Source organism: Momordica charantia (genome assembly GCF_013281855.1).
Source record: "Momordica charantia cultivar OHB3-1 chromosome 9 unlocalized genomic scaffold, Mcharantia_2.0 BLBB01000009.1, whole genome shotgun sequence".
In the NCBI taxonomy this organism is placed as follows: domain Eukaryota; kingdom Viridiplantae; phylum Streptophyta; class Magnoliopsida; order Cucurbitales; family Cucurbitaceae; genus Momordica; species Momordica charantia.
Genome location: NW_028275167.1, coordinates 31,677,919 through 31,688,092, shown reverse-complemented (window position 1 = coordinate 31,688,092; position 10,174 = coordinate 31,677,919). Strand labels below are relative to the sequence as shown.

The 10,174-nt window shown below is 35.7% G+C and overlaps 2 protein-coding genes across 3 annotated transcripts; both read right to left on the bottom strand.

The window, feature by feature from the left end:
- Positions 1-316: 316 nt before the first annotated feature.
- LOC111019793 (Ran BP2/NZF zinc finger-like superfamily protein) lies at positions 317-4,662 on the bottom strand. Of its 2 annotated transcripts, XM_022296252.2 has the most exons (11): positions 4,488-4,662; positions 4,281-4,367; positions 4,005-4,050; positions 3,536-3,651; positions 2,626-2,899; positions 2,364-2,434; positions 1,652-1,703; positions 1,452-1,561; positions 1,189-1,213; positions 937-1,088; positions 317-683 (listed from the first exon to the last, which is right to left on the bottom strand). In XM_022296252.2, the coding sequence occupies exons 2-11, from the start codon at positions 4,317-4,319 to the stop codon at positions 681-683; spliced, it is 888 nt and encodes a 295-aa protein (XP_022151944.1). In that variant the 5' UTR covers positions 4,320-4,367; positions 4,488-4,662; the 3' UTR covers positions 317-680. The 2 variants fall into 2 exon arrangements, with proteins under 2 accessions (XP_022151944.1, XP_022151945.1); XM_022296253.2 differs by lacking the exon at positions 4,281-4,367.
- Positions 4,663-6,839: 2,177 nt separating this feature from the next.
- On the bottom strand, positions 6,840-9,218 carry LTPG1 (glycosylphosphatidylinositol-anchored lipid protein transfer 1). The gene is made up of 2 exons (XM_022296073.2): positions 8,823-9,218; positions 6,840-7,391 (listed from the first exon to the last, which is right to left on the bottom strand). Exons 1-2 carry the CDS (start codon positions 9,166-9,168, stop codon positions 7,177-7,179), a joined length of 561 nt encoding a protein of 186 aa, XP_022151765.2. The 5' UTR covers positions 9,169-9,218; the 3' UTR covers positions 6,840-7,176.
- Between the last annotated feature and the right edge of the window lie 956 nt (positions 9,219-10,174).

Here is a 10,174-nt window from a genome sequence, read left to right as displayed (position 1 = left end):
CCCTAACTTAATTATAGTGAAACACCAAATGGGAGGGCTTACTATTGACGACCATGCAAGCAGGCAACATGTCAACATACTGATGATGTGACAGTGACAGTGACAGTGACACCACACCACCAATAACCATGAATGCCCTCTGCGGCTTTTTCATCAGATATGAAGCAATTGACTGAACCTAAAAACCTTACTTTCAGTCCAATCCCACCAAAGTAAATAGTAAAGAACCCTATCTAGTCCAACGCATCCTCTGAACTTTGGGACCCTGTCCTAGAAAAAGGTTCAGTTTTGCACGCCCAACACAACACACAGACAATTCAGAAGATCAAACCGCAACCCAAAAGGGCACAGTCTAGTCTACTCATTAACATATTTTAGTGCACAAGTAACAGGCCCACTAGACTAAATAAGTCAATTCCAAAAGTAAAATGTCCCTGAATATCATAAACCAACCTTTAAATCTTTTGCCAGATCATGCCGGCCGATGATATGGTGCATGAAACCATTGAAATGACCAGCACTAAAATTGAGTTAATACAACTTGACACGGATCAAGAGAGGTAGACTGACTTGACAACTGCTGCAACATGAGGACGACAAGACTGACTTTCAGACACCCATATTGAGCAACGCTGGAAGATAACTCTGGACCTTCTCAACCCTCAAACATGTTCTAGAACTCACTGGAACAGTACACAATGACAAATTAATGCATGAACGGGAAAATAAAATTAGAAAACAAATGGGTACACTCAACAAAAGTACCACTACCACCGAAAATTTACCAACAGGGTTCACCTTTTCAAGTGGAGGTGGTTCATATATTATCTTGTTTACCAAATTGAATGGAATCCACTTCATAATGCATACAGATCTGAACAAAAGCACAAGCAATTGCGAACAACAAACAGAAATACAGAAACTCACACAACAGACCTGATCATTTTCCTCCTGTGCAGGTGATGGAGATTTCTCGGAATCCGCTGGTTTGTCGGCTCCACAATTTTGTCTATTGCACTTGGTTCGGAATGGATAGTTTATGTTGTTACATTTCTCACACTTCCAGCTACCCTCTGGCGTCTTTTGTTCTGAAAGGCATTATAGACAAGTACGTTAGAAATCATGAAGTTTACAGAACTTTGAAAAGGAAACAGCTTCTAGTGGAACAGGCCCATAAATTCAACTTACTAGAACTTTTGTCATTTTTGGAACCCTGCATTTCAAAGATACATAAACAAAAGAAAATGAAAGAGTTAGTCTGCTAAATAAAATTAAGTGAACTCAAATTTTTTTATGTTATGAATGACGGAAATGCACAGAAAGAAATTCAACATTCACATCACCACCACTTAACAACAATGAGAAGATTGCCAACGATGATTTGATAAGAACTAGCTGCGTCACAAGCACATAAAAGAAAATCATAGCCCTAAGAAAACGGACTAACAGACCTGTGACCCAGGCTTTGGTGTATTGCACTTCCTCATGTTACAGACAGTTCTAAATGAGAAGTTGATATTTCCACATTTCGGGCATGCCCAATCATTGTCACGAGTAGTGTCTATGATGAACACAAGACGTTAGATAATAAAAATTTTCCATTATCCAATGGTTAGAGACAGCAGACAACAAGCAAGTAAAGATGGCAAACCTGCAATCTTCTTCTGACCCATATCATCTGGAAAAAAACCTGGCCTCGGACCCTGGAAAATATGTTTGCTCATAAATTTTGCACAGAGGGAGATAGACAGGAAAGAAACATGAAACTCAATCTAGAACAACATTACATAAACACAGGTAATATAAATTGCTTTCAAATAGATTCATTAAATACATACAAAATTGAAGTACATGATAGTTTCACTCTGTCGCAATTGAAAACTGTGGGGGTAAGCTTTTATCCAAAAAAAAATTCATAAATATCCAAACTTTCAGCTTTTAACGTCAATTTTAATAGGAAAGACTTCAACATTCAACCATTGAAATTTCTTATTTAAAAAAATAATAATAATAATTACAAAAAGTTTTTTTTAACTAAATAATTACTAAAAGTTCATTTTTAACTTTTTTTTTTGTAATACATTATATAATGTATTATTAGAAAAGATATCCAAATCCAAGGTGAATATATTGTAATGTGATATGAAATCATTTCTTTTTTAATTTTTTATCTTTAAAAAAACCAAGATTTTAGTGATGCATTTTCTCAACATTTCCATAAAATATTATCAGAATATGTCTATGGACGTTGAATGCTGAATATCTTCATTTTGGTGGTGGTGCTGGTGGGATTAAAGCTGTAAAGGACATTTTAAAAAGAGCTAGAAGCTACAAGTACAACGAACTTAAAACTTTAGACCTACCATGGTGGCAGGGCCCATGGGCAAAGCCATGCCATAGCGATCAATCATGGGTGGCATACCATATACTGCACCTATAAAAAAAAGAAAGAATAAAATAAATACATAAATAAAGGATTGATCAGCAGATCGGCACAGCATGCACTTCTCATAGAGGAAGACAGGAATATAAATGTTCAAGTTATAATTTTGATAGACAGATAACAATATGATGTCATAAATAATAATCACAAACAAATATGTGCAAAAAAGAAATGGGACGTACTATTTCCCATCATAGATCCACTTGAATAAGGTGCGGGACCAGATAGATGCAAAGGTCTGTAGGGGCTGCCTGCAGAAAACCGGCTGCTGTAGTTGTAATGATATGCTGATCCCCCGGAAAATGGCACATCATAGGGAGGTATAGATGAACCATTGAATATGGAAGAACCATAAGGTGGTACACCAGGATATATTGAAGATGGTGCACCAGATCCCATGTAAGGGGCAGAATAGGAGTAACCCTGTGGAGCTTGAACAGGCTTGGCAGCAGATTTCTGGACGGAGAGAAAGCTCAAGTAGGTTATTCATTTAGCAAAAAAACACAGATTTCAACTCAGTTTGCGTGTTAGGAGGGGTTAATAAACCAGGTTCTCTTCTATGAAAGAAACGTAAAGAAGGTGTAGGCCTAGGGAAGGGTAAAGGGATGTTACAAGTATATGGCAAAAATGAACCCAAAATAATAATAATAAAGTGATTGTCTCTAGCACACAAAGAACTCAAAACTAAAAAATTTCAATAAAATCCCATCCTATGAAGCTCAAGTAGTTGCAAATCAGTTGTTACTCCTGAGACAATGCACAACCAAAAATCAACCTAAAATAATTGTGAGAAAATGTAATCCAAAAAAATGCAAAACATAATTACCACCAAAAGATGCGAAATAATAAAATAAAAAATAAAAAAGTAGAACTCCAGAAAAGCCGCTAAAAATGAAAAGTAAATGAAAAACAGTTAGAAAGCTAGAAATAGAATGTTTCTTCTCAAAAGACAAACATGCCTCAGATGAACCCAGGGTACAACATGCTAGAATCTCATCTCGGTGATTAGCTCCAAGGGACAACAAAACTAGGTTTTGCAGACAAATAAACGTGATAATATTAGTTTCTTTAGAGACATCATTCATATCTTACAGAATTATGATCAGCAGGACGGGGCTGAGTGCAATTGCGCATATTGCAAGTTGTTCTAAATGAAAAATTGACGTTCCCACAACTAGGACAAGTCCAGTCATCTTCCCTTCGGCTACCTATAAACAAATAAACGAAATACCAGAAATAAAACAGACCACCTATACCAAGGAGCCGAAGCTTTTTTTCATTCTGTAGACTAAAGGCAAGTAAAATTTAAAAAAATAAAAAATCGAGATATATATATATATATAGAGAGAGAGAGAGAGAGAGGCGCATGATAGACAGCAAAGCATGTCGAACACTGGAAATATCTCTATAGACTGATTTATCAATAGATCTAATTTCGTTTATTGGTGTGCCTTATGCATTCACTCAAAAAAGCTAATAATTAAAGTTACAAATGCAACGGAGGTGTGAATAATGCATGATCAGACTTAATTACTAAGGAAACGATAAGGTCTGTATATACCATCAGTTCTGGCACGTTTGGCTGCGGACGAATTCCTGCTATCAACCTGTACAAGACAAATGAAAGAAAAGAAGAGAAGGTTAAATAGATTCATCCAGGATTAATGGATTCATCAAATCAAAACCAGGAGAACTAGAATGAGAATATCTAACTCTAATTCTCGAACAGTATCGCCGATTGCTGCCTGAATGCGAGACACAGCAATCGCACAGACGGAGAGAGAAATAAAAACTAAACCAAACGAAGATGCGTAAAATAGATCGAACAGAAACCTACGTATTGTCCACGCCTTGAAAAAGAATTGGCCAATCTCATTCTAATTCAAGAACTGGAGGAATACTGAAGTGCAATTCAGCTTTCATTCTTCAGCAACAAATAATTAAGAAAAAAAATTCTAGGGTTTAAGAACGCAATACTTCAAGATCCAAAGGAAAACACAGCAAAAATAAATATCAAAGGAGACAATTGAGTGAGTGAATGAACCTGAGACATATTGCGACCTATCAGAAAAACGAGGACGGGGAGATCTTGTTCTTGGACTCGGAAAAGCTGCGCAAATATTTTTCAGTTGGGAACGGCGATGCTCGTCGGGTAAAAGGGAATACCAACGCCGTTTCGTAGCATGTAATGTATCGCTACAACTGGCCTGCCCGGATTCTGTTTTAGCCCTTTATATAGTGCCAGATAAGTGGGCTGCCGTCCAGCCCACTTTTTTCTAAATATTTTGTCAAAAACAACCGATTTAATGAAAAAATTATTTAAAGTGTTATTATATTTATAAACTAATACTAGTTACCGAAAGTTAGAATCTAAAATGTCAAAGCGAAGGTTGAGATTGTGGGTTGGATCCCTTACTCCCACGTGGCATATATATTCTACTTTTACAAATTTGTGAATGTGGCCAAGATTTTTTTAGATACAAATTTCAAGTTCACTACTTAGCTATATATTTTCAAAATTTATATATATATTAAATAAAAAATCTAAAGTTTAAAAAACTTATTATATACGTTAAAGTGAACATAGTTTAGTGATAATTGACATATACTCCAACTAAAAGGTTACACACTTTTCAATTCATGGGTGGTGTCTCCATTTGCAGGCTTACAACCTGTAGTATGCAAGTATCAGGTTATAGTCCTAGGTATCCTCATCATACAACGGTGGCGGCGACGCACCTACCTGCCAACGCAAGGTACGATGATAACTGTTTGTGGTCTCTCGTCTTGCTGTCTCAAAATCCGACGCATGTTCTGCTTGGACTTACCCTCAACAAAAAAAATAAACTTAAACGATGACTGAATTTGTAATTAAACATAAATTTATCTTATATGCCCATTAATTTACACTCGCTTTACAAACAGTATTACCCCACGATATTTTATTGTTTCATCCTTTTCTACGATTTCTAAACATAAAATTTCGTTTAGATGTAATAAGTAGAAGAAAATATGAAAGACTTGTTAGTACATAAACGACTCATTTATTGGTAGGGATTATTTACTAATGTCAAGTATCGTGTTTAAATGATTGTGATAGTCATTATAAATAACTAAATCTAATTAATATATGGACCCAAGGGATGTTAGTAGAGGTCTTGAGAAAGACTTTGTTGTACATATATGACTCATCAGTAGGCTTACTTGACATCTTGTATTTTCACTTAACAATTTAATTAGGTCAAATGTGAGAGAGATAATTTGAGTTTTAAATATTGAGCTCATTCTATCGTACCTTTTGATAATAACCATGAGGTTGGACTCTACCGAGGATTGACTGTTGATACACGATCCAAGCCATTAATTTTTTTCTATTCGTTATTATCTTTATTATTACCAAATCAACGCGGGTAGTTAAGAGGATGACTCCACTTTTATAAATCATTCAATCCTAGAAATGTTTGTTTTGATGTATCGTGTAAATTCGTTGAAATGCAAAAATCAAATAATTCTTTGTGGTGGAACAAAATATCTCTCATTTCTCCCTCAAAAAAAAATTTTTTTTGGGTTTCTAAAGTAATATTGTTATGTTGCCTCAAAGGGTGCGCTAATTCTCTGAATCTGGTTTAAATCTCAGGAAATTAAATAAACTTTCATAATATTGCAATATTCATCTTAAACTTGAATAAATGTAGTAATATTTTGCAATGTTATTACATTTTGATACACTTTGTTTACATGAGCTTTAAAATATATATTTTTAGCTTTAAAATATATACTTTTGATCCTCCCTTATTCACTTGAGCGGGTGCTCATGAAAAGTTTGGAGGTCGGCGACTGTGTTCTGGCTCTGGGGTGTTCCCTTTCTCAATTATGACGTACTAGGTTAGGTTGTCATCTAGGTCTCGGTCGGGGGTGACTTCAAAATTTTGGTAACATTCTTCCCTTCCCTTGATTCACGATCCTTGCTGATAAATTAATCTCACATGTGTCGGGACCTGAACCGTGGTGGTGCTCTTCTACAACTTCTTCAATTACATAGATAATAGCTCCTCCACATAACTCAGCAATAATTGACCTATATCTCTAATGGTCATGAGTTTAAATCTATTTCCCAAACTGTTGTAATAAGAAAAAAAATAAATATATATTTTTATGTTTTCTCGATAAATTGTTCAACATATAGACCTACTAAAATGAAACAAACGCCGTTGAAATGCAACACTAGCTTAGAGCTAGATTCTTTCTTATTTGTCAATTTTTGAGAGATTTGTTCAATTTTTTCCATCAAGAGATCCTGGATTCGAACCTGCCTAAACGCATTCTATTAAAAACTAATAATAAAAAAAGTGAACCAAAATGTAAAAGTTGAAACGAATTTAGGGCCCAACTGGGATGATGAAATCGTCATACGAGCGCACAACGGATATAGATTTTCTCGAGAGCTTCTCTTCTCCGTTCTTCAGAAAAGAAGCACAAACATGTTCATGAAACAGAAAACAAAACGAAAGAGAGATTCAAAACCTACAGTCTACACATAATTTGTCCTAATTAAAAATAAAATATATCAACAAAACAAAACGAGACAAAGGAAGTAAAAAGCAGAGTCGAACTTCCGGTTTGTCCGAAATCATATTAAACCAAAAACCACAGATCGGAGAGGCGGCCAACGGGAAAGCCTCCAGCCCGCCAACGCCGGCCGTCGGGACAAATTGTTTCATTCCAATCGATCCTCACGCGCCGGCGGCAGAAGGAGTAATAGCAGCGGGGAACGCTGTGAAAAACACGACGGCGATGGCCATTGCCATCAGACCGGCGGGAGGCTTCGCCACGGTCTCAGTTCCCGATTTTCCGCTGGGGCTCGTCGTCGTCGCCGCCGGTGTAGCTGGTGACGTGGTATTGCTGAAAATAGCCGCATCGGTTGAATTTGCTGGTATGCCCAGAAGTTCTGCCCAAATTAAATTGCAAAAATTAACGTTATTCTATAATAAAATTTTAAATAAAACATTATGGATTATTAAAAATATTAATAATAAATATAGATAAGCCATTCAAATCTTGTCTTACCAGTGTTACCACATGAATATTATTAATAATCAGAAAGAAAAGATTACCATTATTTGGATTATGTTGAAGTTGAAGTATCAATAGCGTATTTTAATCTATTGGTTCTAATTTTCCAACAACGTCATTTAATTGTGTAAATTTTAAAAACAGACTTAAAAAAACTGAGGTGTTTGACAGAGGAAAAGTCGAATACTATTACCATTTAATGTCACATATCTTTAATTTCAGGTGATTTCTAATATTGGATAAAAATTTGAGGCGATATTATTTTGAATTAAGATTATTCAAACTTCATTGCTTTTTTAAGAATTTGGTATATTTCTTGGAATTTATGATTACATTAAGAATTATGAAAATACATTTTACAAATTGGAAAAAAAATCGAATAAATAATGAAGCAAATAGTTGAAAAGTATTTTCTTAATTGTTATATAATATTTATTTCACTATTGGATTAAATCATTTAAACAAAATAGTTGACTGTTCTTATAAGTCAACTTAACCTTCATTGCTAAAAACAATAAAAATTAATTTTCAAAAGTTTAAATTAAACGGAGCTTCTTTAATCTATTGCTTTTTAAGTAATTTTAAAATTCCAGATATTTTTGTCAAGATGAACATATAATTCTCAACTAATTGTATGTCGCTAATCTAGCTTACAGGTTGTTGTGAGGTACTTTAAAAAAATTCAGTTATTTTTCAAAAAGAAAAAGAGAAAGACGAGGAGTTTCACTTTCAACCATCTTCCTAAAGTTTTCAAATAAATTGATCTTCTTCAAAAGTTTCGACAAACTTTAAGTTGTTATGATCTGAAAACAATACTTTTCAAAATGAATATTCAATTTACGTTGGACAATATTTTTTATCTTAAAAAGCATATTTATTTATTATTTTAAAAATATACTTTGAAAAACGTGAAATCATGACAAACTTCTTTTGTTAGAACTTCCGTTTCTTTGTTTCTTAAATATTAGACCAAAATTTCAAAATTAGTTTTGAAAAATAAAAACAAAACTAATAAAACACAGGCATAAAAGTAAAACCCACACAACCAAAAAGAAAGCCAACAAATAAAAGCATGATGAAACAAGCCTCAGTTGAAACATATATTTTGATAACTCTCCATACTTTCTATTACTTATTTTCATGTACAGTCTATATTTTAAGACAATTATTTAAAGTACTTTTAATTTGTTATTAAACACGAAAAAGAATGAGCCTCTTAAGGAAAAAGGAAAAAAAAAAGATTCATATTATTTTACGAGAGAGAGAGAGAGAGAGAGAGAGAAGAGAGAGAAGAGAGAGAAGTTACTGGGGCAGTAGCTGACGCTAGAGTTCTTCAAGCTGCAGACAGAAGGGAGCTGAAGAAGCTTGGTCTCTTGGATGCCAAGGCTCTTAATCTGCTGGTTCCCGTTATGAGTCTGCTGTATGAAAAAACACAAACATTCTGGCTTGCTGTCTTTTATAACCTTAACAGAATCGCAGCATTCCTTTGTCGGCGCCACCGCCTTCCCCGTCGCGAAATCGAAGCAGCTCACCACCTTCTGGAAATCGTTGCTGCACTCTTCTTTCAGATTCCCCTCGTCCTCCGCCGCCGCCACCGCCACCGCCAACAACAACCACAAAACGACTGCGTTTCGCCCCGCTCCCCTCCTCATCCTCGACCTCGACCTGATGCCTGATGCCAATTGACTAGAACTACACAGCGTTCGCTTGGACGACGGAGGAGGATATAAAGCCAAACCGAGAGCAATGCCAATTAATGCAGATGGGAAATTATGGGTTGCCACGTAACCCTCTAGATTGATCCGACGGCCGATATGGCGGGGTGGAAATTCGGGCTTCTTTATGATGGTCCATTGGGGTAGTTGGGCCGGAGTTAAGTTGCCCATTGGGGTAGCTGTCTGCTCTGTTCAGCAGTGGGGAAATTAATGAGGCTGACCTGTACCCGAACCGCGTGGCTCGACTCCTCACACGTGTCCGTCTAAAATTGCATGCGGGAGACTTCGTAGTTCATCAACGGCCGATATCCCTTTAAAAGTTGACCCGTTTTTTATGACCCGATTGGACTGTGGCGGAAGGGAACTCGTTGGCGCGCCAACGGCCAATTGTCCGGAATCGCTCTTCTCTGCATTGCATTAATTGCAATTTCTTTTGATCAATTTACTCATGTAGTCAATAAACCAATCAATGTATGTGGTTGACCAAGGGATTACTACATTGATCGACTATTTAAAATTTTTAATTACATAAAATGATAGAATGTATGGAAAAAAATTTACATTTTTATCGTGAAACAAACTTATTTAGGAGGGTACCCATCACCTAAATTACAAAACTATCCTTTTGTATATACACATTAATATTAATTGATTTTTAAATTCCAGAATTCGTCAATTGGAAGGTTATATTTTGAATCTTAATGATAAAGCTAAAATACCAAAACATCTAAAAATATCTCCAAATCTCTCAAATTCGAAAACCTCCAAAAAAATCCCCAAATTCGAAAATAGCGACGGTTCGTGTCTTCTTCGTTCGCCGGGATTATTCTTCCAACTGTTTGTGCCTTCTCTGACGATTCACCTCGATTTCGTCTGCTCCTCCATTCGTCTGCTTCGACTGTCTCAGAGACTTCATATCCGTCGCAAAGTTGTCTATTCCCGT